Consider the following 27723-nt stretch of genomic DNA (forward strand, 5'->3'; position numbering starts at 1 on the left):
TCTTTTGTGGAGGCTCTGGGGGAATGTCTGCTTCCAAGCTCATTCTTACTGCTGACAGATTTTAGTTCCTTGTAAGACTAGGGTCCCTGTTTTCCTCTTCGCCGTCAGCTATGATCTGGCATGAGCTCCTGGAAGCCACCCTCATTGTTTGTGTCCGTTTTCAAACCAGCAAAGGTACAACGAATCCTTCTTGTGTTTTGAATGTGACTTCCTCCATCTCTGACCTCTAAACCCAGATTTAAAGGGTTTGTGTGATGAGGTCCGACCAACCTGGGTAATCTACCTATCTTAAAATCAAGTGATTTGGGTCCTTAATTACATTGGCAGAATCTCTTTTGCCATATGATGTAACATAATCACAGAAGTGATATCTCATCATATTTGTGGGTTTCAGGAGATTAGATAAGGGCAATGGTCATTGGTGGTCATCTTAGATTTCTGCCTACCACAGGAACCAGAGAAAATGGAAAAGCTGCTAAAGAACTAGGGAAAATGGGCTTCTAAAACCAGCCAAGGAAGTTTCTGTCTATCTGTAGAATCAGAACCCATCTCCCTTGAGTCCTGGTCTAGGGCACTTTCTACTATAATCCTTATTTATGATATTTGATCTGAAGAGTAGAAGAGATAGCACTGGTAGGGGGAAGGGAGGAGTGGGGTGAGTGCAGAATCTCTTTCGAATTGAGACTCACCTTCTGCTTTTTTTAAGAGAGAGAGATGATCTAGCCTGTATCAGTTAGGATATGGTCCTGTTGTGAATTAGATATCCTACGATAGAAGTGGCTTAAAGAAAATAGAAGGTTTTCTCTCTCTCTTGTGTAGATAAATAGTCCAGGTAGACAGTCCAGAGTTGGTTTATCAGCCCCCTTGTTGTTAGGTGCAGTTGAGTCAGTTCTGACTCATAGCAACCCTGTGTACAACAGAACCAAACACTGGCCGATCCTGTGCCATCCTCATAAGCGTTGCTATGTTTGAGCCCATTGTTACAGCCACTGGGTCAGTCCATCTCCATTGATGGTCTTCCTCCTTTTCTGTGACCTCTTCTACTTTACCAAGCATGATGTCCTTCTCCAGGGACTGGCCCCTCCTGATAACATGTCCAAAGTCCATGAGATGAAGTCTCGCCATGCTTGCTTCTAAGGAGCATTCTGGCTGTACTTCTTCCAAGACAGATCTGTTCATTCTCCGGGCAAATCATGGTGTATTTAATATTCTTCACCCACACCATAATTCAAAGGCATTCCATTTTCCTCATTCATTGTCCAGCTTTCTCATGCATATGAGGCAATTGAAAATACCATGGCTTGAGTTAGGCACACCTTAGTCCTTAAAGTGACATCCTTGCTTTTTGACACTTTAAAGAGGTCTTTTGCAGTAGATTTGCCCAATGCTGTACTTACCAGGTTTTCCAGTCTCTTTTATCTGCCATCAACACGTACTTCCATCTTATGATCTAAGACCTGTTACAATCCCAGCTATATGTCTCTATTCCATATAGCAGGAAGAAAAAGGGAAAGAGGGGAAAACCACGCTATGCCACACCTCTTCCCCACTCATCCCAAAATGTGCACACACACATTTTAGAGATACTCTGAACACTTTACATTCTGTTAGCTAGAACTCATACATGTGGTCACACATCAAGCTGCAAGAGAGGCTAGAGAGTATGTTCGTTATTCAAGTGACTGTGTAGCCAGGTAAAAATCAGGTGTCTGTGGAAGAGGGGAAGGAATATTGGAAGACAGCTAGCAGCCAGTCACATAGACCTTGGGACAGAAAAGGTTAACGATGCTGAAGAACTTGTGTGGGCATTAGGACTCTTGCAGAAGCTGAAGGCAACAGCGTTTGATGGAGAGGGCCTTGTAATAGTACTTCTTTATTTTCTGGTTTTCATTTTCCTATAAATGAAGTTATTAAACCAGATCATCTCTTAAAGGTGCTTATAGTTATTAAACTCTGATTCTGTAACTTGAGAAAGTCATAAATGGAAGAGGTGACTTTTGTGAATCCTGGGTATCTCCCAAGACTTTAAAAATAGTACGACAGAATAAATGTAAACATGGTTATATTTTGAGGTGGAAGGTGTAAGAACCGGGATCGTCTTGAATACCTTTGCCTTAGTAGTAAAGAATCTGAAAATTAGAGGTGTGTGATTTGTCAGCATCATACACCAAGTTCATAGTAGAGCCAAGACTAAGATAAGTTTCTTGACTTAATAATGTGATGTAAGACTTCTGTTTGTAAATGAGAGCACAGAGGACTTGGAGAGAGGTAAGTTAAAATAATTCACAGGTTTGTCACAGTTTTTATTATTTAATTCCTTTTGGAAGACTGTGAGGTAGATAGCAAAGAATGTCTCTTCTTTCTTAAACAGTCTAATCTGGTTGAAGTGGTAAAATTCATAGAATCACTAAGAACACTTTTCATAGAACCATAATGGGAAATATCGTTCATTCTGAACAGGCGTGCTATGAAATTACTGGCTATAGGAGTGGTGAATAAATTAGAATGAGAGTATGGAATATGGAGCTGAATTTTGAAGAAATTGGTGGACATGAATAAATTAGTGGATTTTGCACCAGGCACAGGGAGCTAGAGTGGCTTGGCATATTGTATCAAGGGTGCATGGGATATTGCCAAGTCAGTTAAGTTTTGGAGTCAGTATAGGTTATAGAGTGGTTAAGAACTCAGGCTCTGTGAATAGATTTCTCTAAGTTCAAATCCTTGCTCCTCTGTACACTAGGTGGTAATGTTGGGCAACTTAATTTCTGAGCCTTGGGTTCTTAATGCATAAAATGAAAAGTGATATAGTAAGGGCTCTGTACAATGTTGGCAGTTATTTCTTTTTTCTCCCAGCGTTTAGAATGATGCCAAACACACAGAATAATTGCTTGACACATTGTTTACTGATTTGGACAATGGAATTTACTCTCAGTTATTTTACACAGTATTCTGTTGAATATTTACTGTGTGCCAACATTGTAGTAATTACTTTGTATTCTTATTTCGCCTTAAGAAGAAAATACTGTTCCTATTGCCATTTTACACATGAGGAAACTTAGGCTTGAATGAGTTAAGAACTTGTCCGTATGTTGAAGCTGGGGTAGAAAGCAGCCAGTCTCCTGCAGACCCTGTTATCTTCACCTCTGCACTTTAAACTACTCTGCTATATAATCCTGCTTTTCTCTGCTCATATTCACATTCCATCTCAGCTTCTTGCATAAAAGAGCCATCTTGCCTGCTTTAACCTTTTATCACACATAACCCAGTCTTCCTGATTGTTGACTAATTTCTGAGAACCCTCTGCTGTAGAGATTTTCTATAAAAAAAATTTTTTTTTTTTTTTTGCCAGCATGGCAGCCTGAGATTAGGTACACCTGTGACTATAAAGTACTAATTCTTTTAGGAAGAAATGGGGAGGATCATTAATTTTAGCCTTTGGGTTTCAAAACACCCACGTATTCATGACCTATGAGTTTATTAAATTGAATTCAATCCTAGACTCACTTCTATACATGTGTTGCCTCTTGCTCTCATTTATTTAAGTCCTATCTTTCCTACCCAGCTTAAGGTCATTCTTTTTTTCAATCCTTGGGTTACCCTTTTTTTTTTTTTTAATCCTGAGTTCCTTTGAATTCTTATGCATTTATTGTTTATACATTTGGCACATAGTTAAATTTCTTGAGAGTTAGTGACTGTTTCAATATACAGTGCCTGGAAAAGTTGGATATTCAATAAATGTACATTGTTGTTCATGCTTGTGGCATCTAATGCAACTATTTGCATGTTGAGACAAGAAGGATCTAAATGTAACTTGCAGGAAGAAAGATTTGAGGTAAATTTTAAGAACTCTGAAGATTTTAAGAGCTAAACTATCTTTTCAGTGAAACTGTCTTTATCAATGAAAGTCATGCAATCCCTACTATTCCTTTTTCTGTCTGTGGGGGAAAAAGATAATAACTTTTTCTTCCCTCTTTTTCTTACAGGCACAAGATGCTGGTCTCAGGGTGTCAATTTTACTGTGTGTCAGAGCTCTTCAACTCAGATCAAGTGAGGATGAGGAAATGAAGGCATCAGTTTGTAAAACAATTGCTTGTCTTTTACCAGAAGATTTAGAAGTTAGACGAGCCTGTCAGCTTACAGAATTCTTAATTGAACCCAGTTTGGATGGATTTAATATGTTAGAAGAACTATATGTGCAACCAGATCAAAAATTTGATGAAGAAAATGCACCAGTTCCGAATTCTCTCCGATGTGAGCTTTTACTAGCTTTAAAAGCCCACTGGCCTTTTGATCCTGAATTCTGGGACTGGAAAACTTTAAAGCGACACTGCCACCAACTCCTAGGACAAGAAGCCTCAGATTCTGATGACGATCTAAGTGGCTATGAAATGTCTATTAATGACACAGATGTTTTAGAGTCATTTCTCAGTGACTATGAGGAGAGTAAAGATGATAAACAATATAGAAGAAATTTGACAGATCAGCATAAGGAGAAAAGAGACAAAAAACCCATTGGTTCTTCTGAAAGATACCAGAGGTGGCTTCAGTATAAATTCTTCTGTTTGTTATGTAAGCGAGAATGTATAGAGGCCCGGATTCTTCATCATTCTAAGATGCATATGGAAGATGGAATTTACACCTGTCCAGTTTGTGTTAAAAAATTCAAGAGAAAAGAAATATTTGTTCCTCATGTGATGGAACATGTTAAAATGCCACCAAGCAGAAGGGACCGCTCCAGAAAGAAATTACTATTGAAAGGCTCTCAAAAGGGTATTTGTCCCAAGAGCCCCTCTGGAACCCTGGAGCAGAATCAGTTGTTGAATGAACAAGCCAAAGGAGAGTCTCATGAATATGTCACATTCAGCAAATTAGAAGATTGCCACCTGCAAGACAGAGATTTGTACCCATGTCCTGGCACAGACTGTTCCCGTGTGTTCAAGCAGTTTAAATATTTAAGCGTGCATCTTAAAGCTGAACACCAAAATAACGATGAAAATGCCAAGCATTACTTGGATATGAAAAACAGAAGAGAGAAGTGTACTTACTGTCGACGGCATTTCATGTCTGCTTTCCACCTGCGGGAGCATGAACAAGTGCATTGTGGTCCTCAGCCTTATATGTGTGTATCTATAGATTGCTATGCCAGGTTTGGATCAGTGAATGAACTACTTAACCATAAACAAAAACATGATGATCTGCGTTATAAATGTGAATTAAATGGTTGTAATATTGTTTTTAGTGATTTGGGACAACTGTACCACCATGAAGCACAACACTTTAGGGATGCGTCTTACACGTGCAACTTTGTTGGTTGTAAAAAGTTCTATTATTCCAAAATTGAGTACCAGAATCACCTCTCAATGCATAATGTTGAAAGCTCTAATGGAGACACGAAGAAATCAATAAACCCTGAGGAGCCTGCAACAGGTGAAAAGCAAGATTGTATTGATCAACCCCACCTGCTTAACCAAACTGATAAATCGCATTTACCTGAGGATCTTCTTTTCTGTGCAGGATCAGCTACTTCTCAGATAGATACAGAAACTGCAGAAAATCTGAAAGAAAACAGTGACAGTAATTCTAGTGATCAGTTAAGTCAGAGCTCTTCAGCTTCAGTGAATGAAGAGCTAATTGACACACTGGATCATTCTGAAAGCATGCAGGATATATTATTGTCCCATGAAAAAGTCTTTGTGCCCTCCAGTTTAAAAGAAAAGTGTTCCAATGTGGCAATTTGTTTTGATGGGAATAAGTTTACCTGTGGTTTTGATGGCTGTGGTTCCACATACAAAAATGCAAGAGGGATGCAGAAGCATCTACGAAAGGTTCACCCATACCATTTCAAACCCAAGATGATAAAGACAAAAGATCTCTTTCCCTGTTTGGGTAATGAACATAACCAAACAACTGAGAAGTTTGATGCAGAACATAAACCCAGTTCAGATACAAGCAGTGACTCCCCAGATGAAGGCCTCGATCATAATAACATTCATACTAAATGTAAAAGAGAACATCAAGGTTATTCCTCCGAAGCCTCCATTTGTGCTTCTAAAAGACCGTGTACAGAGGATACCATGTTGGAACTTCTATTACGCTTGAAACATTTAAGCTTAAAAAACTCAATAACACATGGATCTTTCTCAGGGTCGTGGCAGGGGTACCCATCCAGTGGTGCTAAGTCCCTTCAGTCTGTTTCATCTATCTCAGACCTTAATTTCCAGAATCAAAATGAAAATGTGCCAAGTCAGTACCTTGCACAGTTGGCAGCTAAGCCTTTTTTCTGTGAGCTTCAAGGATGCAAATATGAATTTGTGACCAGAGAGGCTTTGTTAACACATTATCTTAAGAAGCATAATTACTCAAAAGAAAAAGTCCTTCAATTAACTATGTTTCAACATCGATATTCCCCATTCCAGTGTCATATTTGCCAAAGGTCATTTACAAGAAAAACGCACCTTAGGATTCATTATAAAAATAAACACCAAATTGGCAGTGACAGAATAACTCACAAACTCTTGGATAGTGAAAAATGTGATCATGAAGGCCCATGCTCAGTAGACAGGTTGAAAGGAGATTGTTCTGCAGACCTTGGAGGTGATCCCAACAGCAACCCTGAGAAGCCACACTGCCATTCTAAAAAAGATGAATGCAGTTCAGAAACAGACTTAGAGTCATCTTGTGAAGAAACGGAAAGTAAAACATCTGATATTTCATCACCAGTAGGTAGCCATAGAGAAGAACGAGAAGGAAGAGAGGGGAGAGGAAGCAGGAGAACTGTTGCTAAAGGAAATCTGTGCTACATTTTAAATAAATACCACAAACCATTCCACTGTATTCATAAAACTTGCAATTCCTCATTTACCAATCTAAAAGGCTTGATTCGCCATTATAGAACTGTACATCAGTACAACAAAGAACAATTATGTTTAGAGAAAGACAAAGCAAGAACCAAAAGGGAACTCGTGAAATGTAAAAAGATATTTGCTTGCAAATATAAGGAATGTAATAAACGCTTCCTGTGTTCCAAAGCTCTTGCTAAGCACTGTAGTGACTCTCATAACCTAGACCATATTGAAGAGCCTAAGGTGCTTTCTGAAGCTGAATCTGCAGCAAGATTTTCCTGTAACCAGCCTCAGTGCCCAGCTGTTTTTTATACATTCAGTAAGTTGAAGCACCACTTGATGGAACAACATAATATTGAAGGAGAAATACATTCAGATTATGAAATTCATTGTGATCTTAACGGCTGTGGCCAGATTTTCACCCATCGCAGTAATTACTCTCAACATGTATATTACCGACATAAGGACTATTATGATGATCTATTTAGAAGTCAGAAAGTAGCAAATGAAAGGCTACTAAGAAGTGAAAAGGTATGTGAAACTACTCACACTGAGGGGAATGAACATCAGAATACCAGAAGATCGTTTAGTACTAAGGCTAAAAAGTGTGGCTTAATCAAAGACAAGAAAGCTCCAATTAGTTTTAAAACAAGAGCTGAAGCCCTCCATATGTGCATGGAGCAGTCTGAGCACACACAGTACCCCTGCATGGTTCAAGGATGCTTATCTGTGGTGAAGTTGGAGAGCAGCATAGTGAGGCATTACAAACGTACCCATCAGATGAGTAGTGCCTATTTAGCGCAACAGATGGAAAACCTTGTTGTTTGTGTTAAGTATGGTACCAAAATTAAAGAGGAGCCCCCTTCTGAAGTGGAGCCCTGTATAAAGCAAGAAGAAAATGGAAGCTGTGAATCAGAGCACACAAAGCACAGCCATTCCATAGGTAACAGCAGTGCACCTGTCCAGAACACTGATTCCCCTCATCCAGGTGGAAGGGATGGAGGTCAGAATGGGTGTACAGAAAGTAACCCAGTATTTGATGCAGATACCCTGCTCTACAGAGGAACTTTGAAATGTAACCATGGTTCAGAAACCACTTCTTTGGAACAATGTAATATAGTTCAGCCACCTCCTTGTAAAATAGAAAATTCCATACCTAATCCCAGTGGGACTGAAAGCGGGACTTATTTCACAAGTTTCCAGCTGCCTTTACCAAGAATCAAAGACTCAGAAACTGGGCAGCATAGTTCAGGGCAAGAAAACACTGTAAAAAATCCAGCCAATGTCCCAAAAGAGAACTTTAGGAAGCATTCACAGCCCAGGTCATTTGATTTGAAGACTTACAAACCTATGGGATTTGAATCTTCGTTTCTGAAATTTATTCAGGAAAGTGAAGAGAAAGATGATGATTTTGACGATTGGGAAACTTCAGAGCACTTAATGTTAAGTAACTCTTCACAGCCCAGTAATGACTTGACAGGGAATGTTGTGGCAAATAATATGGTGAATGACAATGACCCTGAAGTTGACATACCTCATTCTTCCAGTGACTCTGCAATTCATGAGAACTTGACTGCAATCCCGCCTTTAATAGTAGCTGAGACAACAACAGTTCCTTCCTTGGAAAACCTGAGGGTCGTATTGGACAAAGCATTAACAGACTGTGGAGAACTTGCCTTAAAACAACTTCATTATCTTCGGCCAGTTGTTGTCCTTGAAAGATCTAAGTTTTCCACACCAATTTTAGATTTGTTTCCAACAAAAAAGACAGATGAACTTTGTGTAGGAAGTTCCTAAATAACAATTTTGTTTTAGAAACAGACTGGCTCCAACACTGCAACATTGGGACAGTTGCCAACTCGAACAAAGGCTGAGAACCAGCCACACCGTTGTTTAGGGTAGAATAGGCTGTGTATTTACATGAATGTATAATATCTATGTCAGCAGTATTGGCTGAGTCCATTAGCTCTCCAGTTGGTTTATTGATTGGTTTTTTTGTTTATTAAAAAAAGAAATGGAACTGTACTCTTGTTTGGTGCTAATTAATACATCAAAATATACTGGGGCTTCCTTTTTCAAATTAAGTGTGCATGATTGTATATGGAACAAATACTAAGATCCCAGGGTGGGAGGGCTAGGGAAAGGGATATGGAGTTCTTACTTGACTTGAATGTGCACCTGAGGGTGCTTTGTGTAATATATTGTACACTACAGCATCTTATATTTTTTGAGTTGAGTTTCAATAAATTACAATTTTTCACCCATTTCTTGTTTACCCGTAATGAGTTTTCATGCTACACATAAGCTTGAATTGCACTTGTATTTTCTGGAATGTGCACTCATATTTTACCCCAGTTATTTCTCTCTTTTTTTTTTTAATTAACCAAACCATTCAGATCAAGGTTCTTTTTGAATGACAATTGTCTTTAAATTTTTTTTTGTGGAAAGAACATTCTGAGATTGAGTAATTAACTCTGGGAAATCAACATAGCTCTCTGAGGAGGATGCCTTGAAGTTGGCCAGGTGGAAAGGAATGGGTATGCCAAGCAAAATGTGAAGGACGTAGCAGATCTGGAGGTATGAAGGCATGTTTCCAGGGAACTATGAATAATTCGATAGGGGAACATTAGGAGATAAGATTATTGTAGAGCTAGATAGGCAAGAACCAACCCATGAACACTAAGGAGTTTGAACTTGAGTCTGTAGGCAGCTGAGAGCCTTTGAAGGGTATTAAGCAAAATAACACATTTAAATTAATAATTGACAGATTACTTGAAATGTGGGGTGTGATTTGAGGGGCTGAGAATGGAAACAGAGAGGAAAGAGTAAGCCTGTTGAAGTAGTAATTGAAGCAGACTTGTTGAGGGTCTACTGACAATTGCAGCAGGAAAAGAGTAGATAAAATTGAGAGATTTTATGAGAGGATTGCTGAAGCTTAGAGGGTGAAGTAAAGAAAAGATTTGAGAACTTGAAGATTTAGTGGTGATGCAGCTACTAAGGTAGGAATGCAAAAGGAGAAGTAGGTATTTGGGAGGAGGATGGAAAAGCAAGATGAGTTTGGTCTTTGGATGTGTTGGGTTTCAGTGAACTATGGGACATCCATGACTAATGACAAGGATAGCAATATGGTCTTAAAAATACAGCAGTGTCGCCCTCAGTTCCTTGTGAAGTTTCCAGCCACTCTTAATCGCTAGCAATGAAACAAAGCATATTCCTAACAGCCTTTTCTCATCCCTGTGGTTAGGTTTTCAAGACCTTTAATCTGATCCTTAAACAGTGCTTCCTCGTTTTATCCTCTTTTTAGGAATTTCATTCTGCTACCTCCTTACCCTAAGTCTAAAACACCTCCCACGCCCAAGTAGGTTATTGGTTCAGATACCAATACGTAACGCAGGATTCTCAAATGAGAATCTGTTGAAAGAAAAAGTGGTAGAATATCTTGGAGGCTGAGGCCACTAGTGATTGGGACCTTGAGCTAATTTCTTTCTGTGGGCTTCAGTTTTCTCACTTATGAAGTGAGGAGGTATTGTTAGTCATCTTGAAAGGTTCCATTCTGTGATCTGAGCATGAGAACCACCTGTTGACCTAACTTTTCAAAGTCCTTATACTGGAGATAGAGGAAAAAAAAAAATCAAATTTCATCCCAAAGCAAGAGAAAACTACTAATTTGCTTAGGACTGAACTATATTCATTTATCATCTCATTTCCTATCCCCTGGAAGAATCAAGCAAGTCTGTTTGCGGTAGAGTGGAACCTAGCTGTAATATTCAGAACCCAGTTGATAATTTGCTTCAAGTACAAGCCTAAGTGGTTGATCCTAAGATCACTTTCTTTTTCATTTGGAGCAGCTAGATTCATTTCATCTTTATGGAATACAGTGTTTTATGTAAAAAACAGCAAAGTGCTATTTTGAAGCTTTCTGTGAATATTTTTATTTGATGCATGTTTTGAGTTTTCCCCAACCCTGGCACAGACCTGAGAGCTTTGGCTTTGTTTTCAAAGCCTTTCTCATTTTAAGAGTGCCCCCTATAATGTTGGTTGGAATTGAGATTGTCACTTTCATCCTTGCCTTTTCCCAGAATTCCTTTGCTTTGGTGTCTTCCCCATTTTCAAGAGCACGTGTGAAGGAGAGAGGATGGGGAATGGTGGAGAGGGAAGTTTTTGATTAGTTGTCGTAGGGGGCATCCCATCCTCGTCTTATCCCTTCTCAGTCCCAGGTTACCTACTTCTGACCTGACAAGGACATGTACTATTCTAGCTTTCATACTGGAGGGCTAGTCAGTCATTCATCAAATATTTAAATACATATTTAAAGGTAGTTTGTGATATTTTGAGAGATTCAAATTTTGTCAAGGTGCACCTATCATCGTGGAGCTTAGTGAAAGGAGGGCTGGAGTAGCCTAGAACATGTTACTCAAAGTATGGTGGTAGACCAGCAGAGTGGATATCACCTAGGTGCTACTTAGAAATGCAGAATTTCAGACCCCCTCCCCAGACCTACTTGACCAAAATCTGCATTTTAGTAACATCTTCAGGTGATTCATAGACACGGAGAAGTTCTAGAAGCACTGGCCTAGAATCCAGGTAGGAAGTAGCCAAGTGATATGAGAACTCAGGGTAATTGCTAACAGTTTTGAGCACTTTACATAAAATTAACTCATTGGATTTTCATAACCCCATGAAGTAGGTACTATTATTATCCTTACTTGACAGATGAGAAACTTGAGACATGAAATGTCTTGCCAAACTAACAGCTAGAAAGAGATTTCACCCAGTTTCCAATCTTTTCTGACCAGAAGAATGTCAGGAAGGGACACTCAGTTGAAAGAATAACAGGTGGAAAGTTCACAGGTGGTATTTGGAGCACCAAAAACACCACAGTTCTGTAATTAAACTGAATGTATTGTTTGTGAAAGTGAATAGTGGGAAATAAAAAGTTGGAAGTATATGTAGGGGTCAGGCCATGCAGGTCCAAGTTCACGGTTTTATATCCAGTGTTGACGTTGCTTTATTTGAGGAAAGAGATGGTACTAGTACATGTTTCTGTGAATAACATGTAACCTAAGAAGTCAGGTTTTCCTTTCTAAAAGGAACTTAAAACTCAGATATTGCTCAATTTCCTCTCCTCCCCCGCTCCCTGCTACCACCCAAAGGTAGACACGTGATACCTCCTGGCTTTATATTCAGAGGCAAAATCTCCTATTGAGTTGAATCTAAAAAGAGCAGCTCAATCTGCTCTGGCCTGCTTGGTCTGTACCTGCACCAGTGGATTCTGACAGACACTGCATTTGGAGATCTGGACCACTTTGAAGAAGGTAACCAGGATAAAAAAAAAAAAACAACAAAAAACCAGGATAGACAGATTTAAAAACCTGTCAGCATGTGTTTGGTAGGTTTAGCCTGGAAAAGAGAAGACAGAAGGCACAGGAGAGCTATCTGAATAGTAAGAAGCCAAATATTTACAAAGCACATACCGTCTCCTCGACCCTGGGAATAAGAGTGTCAAACAAGACACAACAAGATACCTGTATCATGGAAATTACAGTCTAGAGGGAAAACAGACATTAAACAAATCTTAAGTAAAAGTGATGCAAAAGAAGCTCTATGTGATAGGGATCAAAAAAGGAAGAGCTTTTCTTGAAACCTGAAGAATCAATACAAGTTAGCCAGGCAATGAGGGTCATCAGCTATGCAAAGGCTTTGTGGTGCAACAGCTTGGTATATTAGAGAAATTTACAAGTTCAGTATAACTGAAGTTGAAAGAATAAACAGGGAAGGGAAAGAGAGCAGGTTGGATAGATAAAACAGGATTCAAGTATTTTAGTGCCTGATAGCCGTGTTCTAGATTTTGGGTTTTGTTTGAAAGGCAATGAAGAACCTACGAAAGATTTTAAAGTAGGTGTTGCATAAGTCAGTCCATCCTAAACAGCATGATGGGGAAGATTAGTGAGTCACTACTGAAGGATGGAGGGAGGGCTGGCTGGCTGGCTCTGTCTAAACCGGTGAGGAGCTGCCTGTCATAGACAGTGATAGATTCATCATTGGAGGTGTTAAGGTGTCCAAGAGGGGAATCAAAGGAGATGTTTGCACTAGATTCTCTTTGAGGCGTCTTATACTCTTGATATCTACCATACTTGGCATCTGGTCATAAATGTCACCAACCCTGGTGGCGTAGTGGTTAAGTGCTACGGCTGTTAACCAAAAGGTCAGCAGTTCAAATCTACCAGGTGTTCCTTGGAAACTCCATGGGACAAGTTCTACTCTGTCCTATAGGGTCGCTATGAGTCGGAATCTACTCAATGGCAACAGGTTTTTTTTCTCAATAATAGTTGCTCTTGCCTGTATCTGTGGTATTATTCTAAGTCTCCTACACAAATTATCAAATCCTCATTACAACTCTACAAGGTAGGAATAATTCCCATTTTGCAAATGAAGATACAAAGCATCTAGTTAAATAACTTGCTCAAGCTAACAAGGTTAGTGAATAGTACAGCCAAAATTTGAACCCAGATCCATCATACTTCCAAGTACTGTCTTCAATAACTATAATGCTTCTCTACAGGCAAGTACACAAATATGTTAATAGGCACTTGGTGAGTGAACAAAATATTTGAGCACCTACTGTGTGCCAAGTACTAGAGATACAGTAGTCAATAAAGTGGACATGGTCCACTGTCTTCCTTGAGTTTACAATATTCAGGGGAGACAGATGTTAAGACAAAAATTGCACAAATAACTATAATCATGTTAAGTGCTTTGAAGGTAAAATATAAAGTGCCATGTAACAGGGGGATCTAATCTAGTATAGGAAGTACCAGGAAATGATTCCACTATAACAACCCTATCTTTCTCCAAAAAGTTTCTGGTTAACCATTCTTTAATGGTTTCTGACTGAGTCTTATCTGAGTAACTTTTAATCCTTGCTAGAAAGGATTCTGGCTACAATCAATCACTAGTGAACTATGGGTTCAACGTCAATAGCATTTACTCCTAAATCAGTACGCCATTTCACTGACATAAGTACGATATTTCTAACAGCATCTAGACTCCATTTTCTGGATGTGCCTTGACACCTCAAGCAACTTGCCACACCTACCTTTCCTGCGAGAACAAAACAGCTATTCCTTCTTCCTTATTCCTGCTATTTCTCCCAGTCAGTTAAAATGAACAACTTGGAACCTGTAGTGTCTGACTTCTGTGTCTCCATCTTCTAGAGGATCAGATAATTTTTTTAAATAATATTTTATTGTGTTTTTGGTGAAAGTTGACACAGCAAATTACATTCCCATTTGACAATTTCTACACGAATTGTATTTCATTGCTTAAAATAAGGGAAGGTGTACGTCAGGGTTGTACGTATCCTTTTCACTGTACGTAGTCTGTATGCTGAGCAAATAATCCAAGAAGCTGGATTATATGAAGAAGAATGTGGAATCAGGATTGGTGGAAAACTGATTAACAACCTGTGATATGCAGATGACACAACGTCGCTTGCTGAAAACAGCTGGTTTGAACGCTTAGACTGATGAAGAGCAAGGACTACAGCCTTCGTATGGATTGCACCTCAATGTAAAGAAAACAAAAATCTTCACAACTGGACCAATAAGCAACATCATGATAAACGGAGAAAAGATTGAAGTTGTCAAGCATTTCATTTTAATTGGATCCACAATATACACCCATGGAAGCAGCAGTCAGGCAGTCAAATGACATATTGCATTGAGCAAATCTGCTGCAAAAGACCTCTTTCAAGTGTTAGAAAGATTTCACTTTGAGGACTAAGGTGCGCCTGACCCAAGCCATGATATTTTCAATCGCTTCATATGTATGCAAAAGCTGAACTATGAATAAGGAAGACCAAAGAAGAATTGATGCCTTTGAATTACAGTGTTGGCAAAGAATATTGAATATACCATGGGATGCCAGAAGAACGAGTAAGTCTCTCTTGAAAGAAGCACAGCCAGAATGCTCCTTAGAAGCGAGGATGGCGAGACTTCATCTTACATACCTTGGACAAGTTATCAGGAGGGACCAATCTCTGGAGAAGGACATCATGCTTGGTAAGGTAGAGGGTCAGCAAAAAACAGGAAGACCCTTAATGAGATGGATTTACACAGTGGCTGCAACGGTAGGCTCAAACATAGCAATGACTGTGAGGATGGCACAGGACTGGGCAGTGTTTCGTCCTGTTGTACATAGGATCACTATGAGTTGGAACCAACTCGATGGCACCCAACAACAACAACACAAATTATTCAGCAGCATTACCTTTTTCACGAAGTGTCAACACTCTATTTAATTGCATTCTGGTGGTTCCATTTCCGGTGCTCTAGTTTCCCTTCTTTATCTTTCCTTTTGGTCTCATAGATTGCTTTTTATAGAGCACTGTATTCATGGATAATATCCTTTATTTTGTGTGGCAATCTGTTATTTCACTAAAAGGTGGCCTCAGGGACATAAAACAATTTTTTTTTAAGTATTTGTCATAGCCAACCCTTTCTCTCCTTCCTTACTGTAACCCTCTTCCTCTTGGTGCAAACCCTCTTTTGTATTCTTGCAGCATTTGTAATCTGATCTCACAATTTAGATTATACACTTTGTATGTGAACTATCTTTTTTCACATAAGCTTTTTGGAAACATTTTCTATCCTCATGATAGGTACTGTTGTTGTTACGTGCAGTCCAGTCGATTCCGACTCATAGCGAGTGACCCTATTGGGGCACGGTAGTATTGCCCCAAAGCGTTTCCAAGGAGTGGCTGGTGGATTTGAACTGCTGATCTTTTGGTTAGCAGTCCAGCTCTTATCCATTGTGCCACCAGGTACTAGTCAGTAAATAATCAAATAGTACCAATCAGTACCAATCAATTACAAGTACTAGTAAATGATAGGTAACCAAAAAAAAAAAAAAAGGTACTAGTCAGTAAATAACTGATTTGATAACAAGTCACATATGTACAGTGTAGTATGCTACTATTTATAAAGTGCTTAGAAAATTAAACTATTTGTTCTAATACAAACCCTGGGAAGGAGGTGGAATCCTCATTTTACAGCAAAATGGGGCTCAGATATGCTAAAGGCCTTCCCAAAGATCAGAATTTCTAACAAATAGTGGCATATGAAAATACGTGGGCTACAAAATGATCCAATAATAACCTACCTCCACATTTACCAAGTAAACTGCTCACTCTCAGAAGGCCCTCATTAAATTTTATCTCCTCCCTAAATTTCCATTGAGCCTCAGTGCACCTCAGTTTCCTCATTTGTCATGTAAAAATAACCTTTCTCCATTACATGGATTGCTGGAAGTGTTCTGTATCTACACCATCTAATGTGATAACCACTAGCCACATGTGACTATTTAAATATTAAATTTAAAATTCAGTCCCTCAGTAACACTATCCATATTTTAAGTGGCTAGTGGCTACCATACTGGAGAGGAGATACAGAACATTTCCATCATTGCAGAAAGTTCTGTTGGACAGTGCTGTGCTAGAGCTAGGACTTGCCAAAGATAAGAGAAAGCGACATGACTGGAAAACCCAGGCCAGTGCCTGTTGGTTTTGAGTGAGAAAGGTCACTGGGTGAGTGGGGAGCAAGCTGACCTTTGAAACAGTGATATCACAAAGCACAGCTCACAATGGCTACAGAACACCTGGGATTCCAGGCTGCTCTCCCTAACTCATATCTAGGTTTCTGAAGCTTCTGCACATGTAGTTCCTGGAGCCACTGCTGTCTTATTAAAATGTCAACATTTCTACCTGTAACTCCTTCCTGGGACGACGTTGCAGATTCACTCTCTCTGAGCACACTATGGAATTGGCTACAAGCAACTTTTCTGGGAGAGTCTAGTGAGCCCCAGCAAACAAATTTGGGGATACTACATAATATTGCTCCAGTTGTGCAAGTTATCCTGAAGATTTGCTTTTTGATTTTGTTGACAGTAGGATTATATGCGTTATCGAAGAGAAGTATTCAGTCAATTCAGGTTATACTCTTTTGTTACAGAGAAATTTAAATAGTTATAAATTGAAATTTGATGTTCTTTTCCATATACCTGACACCTAGTTTCAAGACCATGCAGGTGAGCAAGGGTGAGCCCTTGTCTCTGAAGTTGGTTGAAACTAGGTTGTCCTTGAAATCTTCCACCAATTAAGTTTTGAGTGTGAAAGTGCTGTTTCTCACAATGGTCTTTGGCTTGTATGGTATAATAAACAAGTTTATAAGCTGGGAAGACAGCCTTAGTTCTAAATTTATTTGATCACTTATTCCTTAGAATGCCTACTATGTGCCAGACACTAGGTAGGGTACCTTTAACACAAAAGGCACTGCAAGTATAACTGGAATCTTGGGTCTGGCCTTTCTGTCCTTACTGTGATCTGTAACTGATGTGGTGGAGGCATGTGCAATCATTAAGTCATCACAGTGTTTTCATTACTTCCGTGTGTTAAAGACAAAAGATAAGGCTTCATAAATATAAAAAAAAAAAAAAAAGAATTTTTTTTTTTTTTTTTATACAGGGGCTCTTTTTGGGAAAATGCTATAACTGGTGGGGACTGTGAGAAACATTTAGGATTTTACAAACTTCTGTTTAATCGCCAGTAATGATAGCGATATAGTCAAAGTGCTTTGAGAATTCCAACAATTCCATGAAATAGAGGTTATTTTCACATGGCAAATTTGAAGTTCAGTGAGAATTTAAGGAGGCAGGATTTAAAGAAGGCTTGGTAAATGCAGAGAGAGGTTATCGTTATCATTTGTAGGTGAGGGTACTTGGTTATCACCTGCCCAAGTTCCTCACAGTTTGTAAGAGCTAGCAAAGCTGGAATTTGAATCCAATTTTGAGGATTCCAAATTCAGCACTTCTCCAAAATCTCATTTGACTGGAATCACAGTGAACTAAAAGGAGTGCTTGGTTGCTAACTGCAAGTTGGGCAAACCTACCAGCTGCTCTTGGGAGAAAGATGTGGCAGCCTGCTTCTGTAAAGATTACAGCCTAGAAAACCCTATGGGGAAGTTCTACTCTCTTATAGGGTTATTATGAGTCAATTGACTTGATGGCAATAGCTTTTGTTTGTTTGGAACTGACTAAATCCTCAATAGGGATGTGTATGTGCGTTGTGTGACAAAACAAACTTTTATCTGTGATTGTGGGTTATGCTGTAGTCTGTAAATGTTTAGCTCAGTCAGAAAGATGAACTTCAGCCCTCCAGAGTGCTCAGCCATGAAAAAGAGGTAGTATAAAGGAATACTTAATAGCGTGGGCTCTGGAGTCTGACCTAAAAGTAATCACCTAACCTCTCAGCCCCAGTTTCTTCATCTGTAGGATGGGCTTGTTAACAGTACCTCCCTCATACGGTTGTTGTGAAGATTAAAGGAGACAGTGTATGTATAGTGCTTAGGACATAACAGGCACTCTATAAATGGTGCTAGAAATTATGATAAGGAAAAAGATAAGGTTTTAGACTCATCCTGGCAGGAATCTGTCCTAAAACATTAAAAAAAATAAGAACTTTTTTTTTTCATGACCAGAAAATTCAGTTTCTCAAACTATTGTGTCCTGAGAACATACTTAGAAGTCTAAATTCCTGGATTCCAATTCTGGCCCTACCACTTCCAAATATATGACCTTGGATAATGACAGGGTCTGAAGTGCAAGGTGTCTAAATGGTTATCCAGTTCTGTTTTTCGGTATAAAAAAGTTCTGCACAGAACCCAGCACATAGCAAATTTTCAGCAAATGGTATCTATTATTATAATCTTTATTAATTACATGCAAATAATAATCCCTGACCTGCCTACTGCTCCAGTTTGTGGTGAAGATGAAACGAGGAAACGTGTGAAAATGTTTTGTTAAATGGAAGGCTTGACATAGGAGTGAGGGATTACTGGTTGTTTTGTTTTGCATCTACGGTAAACTGGTATTTCACGTGAATAAACAAATAACACTCAGCTTCTGTTGTTTCATTTTAGAGAACAGTGTTGTTTATAATCACGCTCTACAAACTTTACAAGAAGGGCTCAGATTTTTTTCAGGCTTTGATGGCCAACTCAGAAGTGAATGTTTTCCCAGCTCAAGACAGTAAAAATCTCTTCCTGTCCTTGGGTCTGCAAGAGAAAATTTTGAAAAAACTCCAGACAGTGGAAAACAAAGTGAAGGACCTGGAGGGGATGATCATTTCTCAAAAATCTGTTATGAAGAGAGATTGCTCCTCTGAGCCCTACTGCAGCTGTTCCGACTGCCAGAGCCCCTTGGCCACATCAGGGTTTACTTCCACATCTGAAATGTGATGGACTCCACTCTTTTCCAGAAAAGCACTACTTCCCTCATGTGTGCGTTGATGTATCAATAAAGACAGAGAAGTATATTGAAATTACCCAACAAGGGCTGGCTTTCTGTTCAGTGGGGCCCAGCTTCTACCTGTGTGTGGGGGGTACACCCATTGCCGTTGAGTCTAGCAGTGGTCAAAAATGTCTCCGGGCTTGTGGTCCCCAGGTGGCAGGCCAGAGACCAGACAGCCATGTAGGAAAGGATAGCCGAACTGGAATTCAAGTGTGGGAAAGGAAGGAAACGTGGTCAGGGATATGGCTTTGAGGTCCATGCTGAAGAGTCTGGATTGAACATAATAAAAACAGCAGGAAAGTGCTGTTTGAGGAAGATGCTGTGCACTGCCCGTTGTAGGCAGGCTGTTACCTGTGCTGACCCTTGGCCTACAAGTAAAGATGTGGTTCAGGAGTCTTCTGCATGAATTGCTCAGAGGTGGGTAAACGTGGGGGTGGGCATAAAGAAGGGTGTTTAATTTTATCTTTTACTGACATCTACTCTGAGCTAAGCATTGTGATAATCCCTGGGAATCTCTGCCCTTCAAAAGCACTCAGCTTAGCACTCGGTAGTTCAGAAATTCTCAGGTAGTTTGAGAACAGGGAGTTGCAATACAGTGGATTTGCATCATCTTGAACATAGGACAATTCTACTTATGTGGATTCCAGCTTGGCAGGTAGGAAGAAAGGAGGGAGCGATGCCATTCTACTCAATGATTGTGTACCCTGATGAGAGAAAGATGAGCTACTGGGAGATGGCAGTAGGTGGCTCCCTCAGTAGGTCTCAGTTTCCATAAGCCTTACAGTGTAAGCACTTTTGCCACAATAAGTGTGATTATAGTAATTGAAACACTTTGTAACTATCTGGAATCTAAATGAAATATTTGGTGTGCAAATAAATAGTGACCTGTTGCCATGCTGGTGAAAAACTGGCTATGGGGGCCATCAAGAGACAATACAGCAGTCTCCAAAATGGCCCCTTCCTAAGGGATTTCCAATGGTGATTTTGATTATTCTTAATTTTGCCCAGTACACTAATGTCAAAATGTAACTCCTGTGTTGATGAGACTTCACTGTACAGTGTACTACTATGTGCAAAAACAGGTGGGCAAATTCAGGGTAGGATCAGGAAAAGACTTTGCAGATAAAGTGACATTAAGTTGGCCCAGGAAGGATTATAAACAGTGAAATGAAAGGCATTCATGCTGGTGGAATCATCATGGAGGTATACAGGAAAAAGGATGCCTTGCCTGGGACAGTTTCAAGGTACCTGAAGCACCCGGCATATCCAAAGCTATAATTAAGCATTTTGGCTTCAGGGCAAGACACACTAACCTCATCCTTAAGTCAACTTTAATTCATCATGTGATGACCAGAACAGATGGAAGTTACTAACAATGTGCACTATCTGACAGTTTAGGTGAGAAGTTTGTTACTGCACTTCTGAAGGAGTGCCAGGCAATCTTTTAAAATCAAAGTCTCCATTTTTTGTGCCACATAAGTTTGAGTGGCAGGAGCTTCTGTGAGGCTTTGGACTAACCAGAGCAGGTTGAGTGGACCCAGAAAAGTGAAGAAGAGTTAAGAGGCCATAGCATTAATGGCCCAAGGAAAAGACAAATTTGAAAAACTATGTATCCCTTCATATTTCTAAGTTAATATCTAGAGATTTGCATCAAATTTAAATAGTTGCAAAGGATGTAAATTCTGGCAAATTGTAAATACTGAGATTTTAGAAGAAAGGGTTGAATCACTTTCTACATTGTATCCAACAAAATCTACATATTATAACAAGTGAATAACTACCATCATTCATTTAAAAAACACATGAATGAAAAATTGGAACCCTCATTCATTGCTGGTGGGAATGCAAAACGATAGAGCTGTAGTGGAAAACAGTATGGTGGTTTCTCAAAAAAAGAATGCACACCTATGTTCCTTGCAGCACTATTTACAATAGCAAAAAGATGGAAACAACCTAAGTGCCCATCGATGGATGAAAGGATAAACAAAATGTGGTACATGCATACAGTGGAATACTACTCAGCCTTAAAGAATGATGAGTCCTCCAAACAATGTGGATAAATCTGGAGGACATTATGTGAGTTAAATCAGTCAGTCACAAAAGGACAAATATTGTATGATCTCATTTTTATAAAATGACAAGAATAGGTATATATACATATTTATAGAGAGAGAGAGAGAGACCAATGTTCCTTGGTAGTTACCAGGAAGGGGGCGAGAGGGGAATCACTCTCTAGATAGTAGACACTTATTATTTTTGGTGTTGGGGAACGTAACACAAATGTGAATGAAGTATGCACAGCCTGACCAAGGTAAAAAACGTCACTAAGATGTACACAGGAAAAAACGATCTTTTTGGTAATTGCTATGGCATATATAATTTTGCAACAACAACCAAAAAAATATGTGCAGGTATATATGTATATATAAGCATATATGTATATAAGTATGTATATGTGAGTATATGTGTGTATATATAGATGTATGCATATGTATATGCATATATATTCATATATATAATAAAGCACATAGTGGGCACTGTCAATCCTTGCAGGATTGGTTTTCTGGGTTTGAAGGCTTAGGACCATAGTCTCGTAGGACAACTCGGTCAGCTGGCATAACAGGTCATAAAGTTTATGTTCTACATCCTAGTTTGATGAGTAATGCCTGGAGTCTAAAAAGCTTGCAAGTGGTCCTTTAAGATACAACTATTGGTCTCTACTTGTCCGGAACAAAAGAGAAAGAAGGAAACCAAAGGCTCAGAGAAGAAACTAGTCTACAACACTAACAGTTTATTTGAACCACAGCCTCATCTACCCTGAATCCAGAAAAACAAGATGGTGCCCAGCTACCACCACTGACTGTTCTGATTAGGACCACAATGGATGGATCCTGATAGCAGGAAAGAAAAGTGTGGAACAGAAGTGTGTATTCCTTAAAGATGCACACTTTTTGGACTGGTTGAGACTAGAGGATTCCCTGAGACTACTGCCCTGAGATACTCTTTAAACCTTGAACTGAAACTATCTCGAGATCACTTTTTACCTAAATAACAGATTGGCTTACAAAATAAAGAGTAACACCCATGAGTACTGTGCTCCTTTAAAAAATCATCTATATGAGGCCAAATGGTCAGCAATTACTTTAAGAACAAAGATGAGAAGATAAGGGGACAGGGAAACTAGATTACTGGAGACAGAACAACCAGAACAGAAATAATGAGAATGTTCGTGCATTACGAAGAAACGTAACCAATGTCACTGAACGATTTGTGTAGACATTGTGGAATGGGAACCTAATCTGCTGTGTAAATGTTCACTGAAAACACAATAACATATATATTTTTTAATGTTTTTTTTTAATAATTTTTGTTGAGCTTTAAGTGAACGTTTACAAATCAAGTCAGTCTGTCACATATAAGCTTATATACACCTTACTCCATACTCCCACTTACTGTCCCCCTAATGAGTCAGCCCTTCCAGTCTCTCCTTTCGTGACAATTTTGCCAGCTTCTAACCCTCTCCACCCTCCCATCTCCCCTCCAGACAGGAGATGCCAACACAGTCTCAAGTGTCCACCTGATACAAGTAGCTCACTCTTCATCAGCTTCTCTCTCCTACCCATTGTCCAGTCCCTTCCATGTCTGATGAGTTGTCTTTGGGAATGGTTCCTGTCCTGGGCCAACAGGTTTGGGGATCATGACCGCCGGGATTCCTCTAGTCTCAGTCAGACCATTAAGTCTGGTCTTTTTATGAGAATTTGGGGTCTGCATCCCACTGATCTCCTGCTCCCTCAGGGGTTCTCTGTTGTGCTCCCTGTCAGGGCAGTCATCGGTTGTGGCCGGGCACCATCTAGTTCTTCTGGTCTCAGGATGATGTAAGTCTCTGGTTCATGTGGCCCTTTCTGTCTCTTGGGCTCACAGTCGAAAACACAATATTTTAAAAAAATTAAAAATAGAACTACCACATGACCCAGCAGTTCCACTTCCAGGTACATGCCCAAGGAACTTAAGAGCAGTGACACGAACAGACATATGTACACCAATGTTCATTGCAGACCTATTCACAATAGCCAAAAAGTGGAAACAACCTAAATGTCCATCAATGGATGAATGTATAAACAAAATATGGTACATACATATAATGGAATACTACTCAGCCATAAAGAGAAATGAAGTCCTGATGCATGCTATGACATGGATGAACCTTGAAAACATTATGCTGAGTGAAATAAGTCAATAATGAATGGACAAATATTATATGATCTCACTTACATGAAATGACAAGAATAGGCAAATGTATAGAGACCAAAGTTTATTAGGGGAGAGTGGGAGCCATTGTTTGGGAAGCAGTGAGTTTGTTTATGGTGATGGGAAATCTGGCATTGATTAAGGGTAATGGTTGTACAACATGTAGTCATCCCTTGGTATCCAAGGGGGATTTGTTCCAGTACCCCTGTGGATACCAAAATCCACAGATGCTAGAGTCCCTTATATAAAATGGCGTAGTGTTTGCATTTAACCTACGCACATCCTCCCATATACTTTAAATCATCTCTAGATTCCTTACAATACCTAATACAATGTAAATGCTCTGTAAATAGTTGTTATACTGTACTGTTTAGAGAATAACGACAAGAAAAAAAAGTCTGTACGTGTTCAACGAGTGCTGGAGACTGAGGCTCTGTGAAATGGCAGGAAGTTACAGCAGGGTATGCCTACAAGTCATTTCGTTCATGTGGATTCAGTGTAGTGCTCGGCATGAAGCAAATTCAAGTTTTGCTTTGGGGAACTTTCTTTTTTTGTTTTTTCCTTGAGTATTTTTGATCCATGGTTGGTTGAATCCGCAGATGTGGAACCTGCAGATATGGAGGGCTGACTGTAATTGATATCACTAAGCTGTGCACGAGAAAAAGGCTTAATTAGCAAATGTCGTGTTATATATATTTCTATAAAAAAGAAAAAAAGCAGCTGTTGATACTGTGTACACTTAATGGGATTTATTTTCTTATTTTAGAGGTTTAGGGTCATGGTTTCATGGGTCATTCCAGTTACCTGGCCTAATATTAATTTTAGTGCTTCTGTTTTACCTCCTAGAATGTTGTGTAGTGCCTGGGGTCTTAAAAGCTTGTGAGCAGTCATCCAAGGTACAAAAATTGGTCTCTACCCACCTGGCGCAGCAGAGGGAGAAAGAGGGTCAGGATCAGAGGAGGAACTGGAATATGTGTCTGATTGCCTCCATGAACAACTGCTTCCTTTGCCATGAGACAGAAGAATTGGATGGTGCCTGGCTACCATCACTGAATGTTTTGATCAAAGATTCTATAGAAAGAATCTTGATCAAAAGGGGAAAAATGTGGAACAGAATTTCAAATTCTCATGGAATCCAGATTTTCTAAAGCCACTGAGGCTGAATGACCTCCCAAAACTGTGGCCCTGAGGAAATCTTTAAACCCTAAATCAAAACTACCCCCTGAAGTCATCTTTAAAAAAAACAGTAGTTTAGCTTAATTAGAAAAAAAGTCTGCCTTGAGCAATGTGCTCTTTTAAAGAATTATCTTTATGTGAACATACTGACAACAGCAATTCAAAAGGTTATATGAGAAGCTTAGAGAGCAGTGAGTTAGTGTTAATGATGGTGAAATAATTTAGAAAAGGATATAGAGAAAGGCGGCACATGTGAGGAATGTAGCCAATGTCTCTGAGCTGTACAGGTAAAAACTGTTGAGCTGTTCAGAGACGTGTTGGTGTACATACATGAACGAGCTCCTTAACAATCTGAAATTTCACTTGTTCTTTTATCATCTCTAACTTATATTTACATTTTACTCACCTACAAAATGTTATCCAAATAAAATACTTTCATGTTTGCAAAACGTTTTTTGATCCCTTCTTTGCAATAAAAATACGTATGCATTGAAGTAAAAAAATTTTTTTAATTTCCTGTAACTGTAAGGCTCTTTGTAATAGAATTTTTCTGAATTGAGTAATCATAATTATCCTTAATATACAGATGATCAAAATTACACAACTACAAATTTTGATAAACATAAAAAGTAATACTTGATTGGAAATGCATCTCTTACACAGATGGGGCTTTACCCCCAGTAATTCATGTATCTGGATATTTCTCACTGCTAAGCTAACAGGGCTTAGTTTCAATTCTATTTCTGTTTTCATAGCTGTAAGTGCTAAAAGTTTATTCATATAAATAGATATGAATGCTAGTAATTTTGTTATAGCCAAAAAAAAAAAACCAAAACCAAACCCGTTGCCGTCGAGTCAAGTCTGACTCATAGGGACCCTATAGGACGGGGTAGAACTGCCCCATAGTTTCCGAAACTGCCGACCTTCTGGTTAGCAGCTGTAGCTCCTAACCACCACACCGCGGAGGTGTTCTTTGTCATAACAGTATCAATCAATTATTTGATTTCCTTCTGAGTTATAGACTGATCAAACAGCGTTCACTGAAATTTATTTCTAATGATTTATCAGTTGAAAATTCAATTAGGTCCACCCCTGATTTTGTTTAAACAACTGGAATTCAGATTTACAAAAGAATTTATTCTCCTGTCATTAGTCATTCACTTTCTCAAGTGACTTTTAATTATACTGATTACTCTCACTTACAGGCATTTAGGAAGGGCTGGGAAATCCGAAATACTGTTAATTTCAACACATCTTTAGTATTACAATATCACTAATTTTAAGATATTTTAGTTACAACCCTGCAGCTGCAGATTTAGCTCAATTTACTGAAAATGGTAATTACGTAAATTAGCAACACCAGCCTCTTTGTCAAACCAATTAATCATCAGTCTTAACTTTGGTCTGAAAAATTCTGACTTCGCTTTTCAAGTCAAATAAATGTTAACGGGCATCCCTCTGACTACATTTCACTTCTGAATCACAACAAAGACATGGCATTGAGCCTCGCTATGAGTTAGTCTCCTAGATGAAGGTCCCTTCGTTTCAGGTATTTCTAACCACGCTCTCCTTGCTCTGTTCCGGGGGACTCTCCCTTAAGCAAAATGCAGCCTCTGACTACACTTAGGGTGGATGAGATATTTAAATGAAAATTTTCATCACTACCGCCCACTCTAATATTCTTGAATTCAGAACATCCAGATACAGGCCAAAAAACTCCACTTACAATGCCTTTTTTACTCTTAACTACCCTTTTAGTCTTCGATTATCCCGGTAACGAGCACGCACCAGTTTGAAGAGCACTGGCTTAGAGGAATCATTTTGAGAGTCTGGGGAAAATGGCTCCTGTCCCCCATCCTTCCCAGCTACCTCAGGACGAGTGGAGGCGCACTCAGTCTCAGCTCCCACATATCTCCAATTAGCAGTCGGATTGCCGGAGCGGGGGAGGCATGGCAGAAACCCCAGCCCACGCAGGACGAGCCCCCAACCGAAAAGATGCTCCAGAGCCCAGACAGCAGAAAGCTCTGCAGCCCCGCGGGGCCCAGAAGTGAAGCCGGGACTTTCCGCTTCCCTTTCCCCAGCGTAACGGGGAAGGGGCGGAAGGTTGGCGTTACACTGGTCAGCATAACCAAAGAGCGTGGGACTCGGGGACTGCAGGGGGTAGAACTTGGCGAGAAGCTTCCCGCTCTCTTTGGGCCGGAAGTGAGGAAGGCGGGGCTGGCCTTTTCCGGGAGGATTCAGGAAGCCCTAGAGGAAGCCTTACGGGGAATAGTGTTTGTGTGACACCACCGGTTGCGCGGAGGGTTGGGATGGGGGCGGGTGCCGTGTAGGGGCGCTCGGAAGGGACGGATATCGCTGTGACACTGCGGGGACGCTTTGAGGGGACGTGTTGGTGTGTCACCGGTGCACGCTGAAGGAGCTGGAGGAACAGGGTGGCCATGAGGATGTGGGAGTCGCTAGATGAAGTGTGGGCGATGCCGGCCGAGAAGCGTATATTCGGGGTCGTGTTGCTCTTCTCCTGGACAGTGTATCTCTGGGAGACCTTCCTAGCACAGCGGCAGGTGAGCGTAGACAGGCCCCACCTGACCTCGATACCTGGCCAGACTCGGCCTCGACTCCAAGCTGCTGGATAATTGTTCCGGCCTCAGCACAAGCCTGGGCCCCGCAGTCCCTAATAAGCCTCCTACCTTGGCCCAGAGGCGGGCTGTGCCATGAGGGGATCTTGGTGCCTCGGGGACGTTCTCCTCAAAGGTATCTTGGGACCCAAGCTCGTTAAGGCCTGGGGAAGGGGAGGGAAGGGCTGCCGCTTGGCAGGCTTGAACTCTTGTCCCTGTCGCAGCTCCCCTAGGATTCTCGCGCCCAGTCTTAGCCTCCTTTATGTTTGGCAGCGGCCCACAAGACTTCAAAAAGAAGATGCTAGATTTTTAGAACCACAACTTCACCATGCAATTTGTAAAATCATGCTGAACCACAGAATTAGGAAACTATTTTCTGAAAATAAGGATTTTGCAGTTCTTCGAAGGACCTGAATTCATTTATCTTTAAAAAAAAATAAAAAAGTGTATGTATTGTTTTTGCCCAAAGAACAATATTTTCTTCTTTTTCTTTAAAGTGT

The 27723-nt window shown here is 39.9% G+C and overlaps 3 protein-coding genes across 6 annotated transcripts in view; all 3 read left to right on the forward strand.

The window, feature by feature from the left end:
- Nucleotides 1-15753, forward strand: part of RLF (RLF zinc finger) — a 99138-nt gene extending 83385 nt beyond the window's left edge. The window contains exon 8 of the mRNA XM_003415526.3: nucleotides 3984-15753. Within this exon, the coding sequence (XP_003415574.1) occupies nucleotides 3984-8639 (4656 nt within the window). The 3' untranslated portion in view covers nucleotides 8640-15753. The remainder of the gene's footprint in view (nucleotides 1-3983) is intronic.
- A 131-nt stretch (nucleotides 15754-15884) lies between these two features.
- TMCO2 (transmembrane and coiled-coil domains 2) lies at nucleotides 15885-21664 on the forward strand. The gene is made up of 2 exons (XM_023554573.2): nucleotides 15885-16829; nucleotides 18815-21664. The coding sequence occupies exons 1-2, from the start codon at nucleotides 16587-16589 to the stop codon at nucleotides 19130-19132; spliced, it is 561 nt and encodes a 186-aa protein (XP_023410341.1). The 5' UTR covers nucleotides 15885-16586; the 3' UTR covers nucleotides 19133-21664.
- Nucleotides 21665-26868: 5204 nt separating this feature from the next.
- Nucleotides 26869-27723, forward strand: part of ZMPSTE24 (zinc metallopeptidase STE24) — a 35687-nt gene continuing 34832 nt past the window's right edge. The window contains exon 1 of one of the 4 annotated variants that reach the window (XM_010595252.3): nucleotides 26869-27169. In XM_010595252.3, coding sequence (XP_010593554.1) covers nucleotides 27047-27169 — 123 coding nt within the window. In that variant the 5' untranslated portion in view covers nucleotides 26869-27046. The other 3 variants (XM_023554574.2, XM_003415320.4, XM_010595251.3) reach the window with 3 other exon arrangements.

This window comes from Loxodonta africana, chromosome 3, assembly GCF_030014295.1.
Source record: "Loxodonta africana isolate mLoxAfr1 chromosome 3, mLoxAfr1.hap2, whole genome shotgun sequence".
NCBI lineage: Eukaryota > Metazoa > Chordata > Mammalia > Proboscidea > Elephantidae > Loxodonta > Loxodonta africana.

Bases quoted from the DNA above. Each gene is read 5' to 3' on its own strand.
- TMCO2 (XM_023554573.2), top strand. From the start codon at position 16,587: ATGTCAACATTTCTACCTGTAACTCCTTCCTGGGACGACGTTGCAGAT. The intron at 16,830-18,814 runs GTTATACTCTTT...GTTTCATTTTAG, and splicing joins GAAGTATTCAGTCAATTCAG to AGAACAGTGTTGTTTATAAT.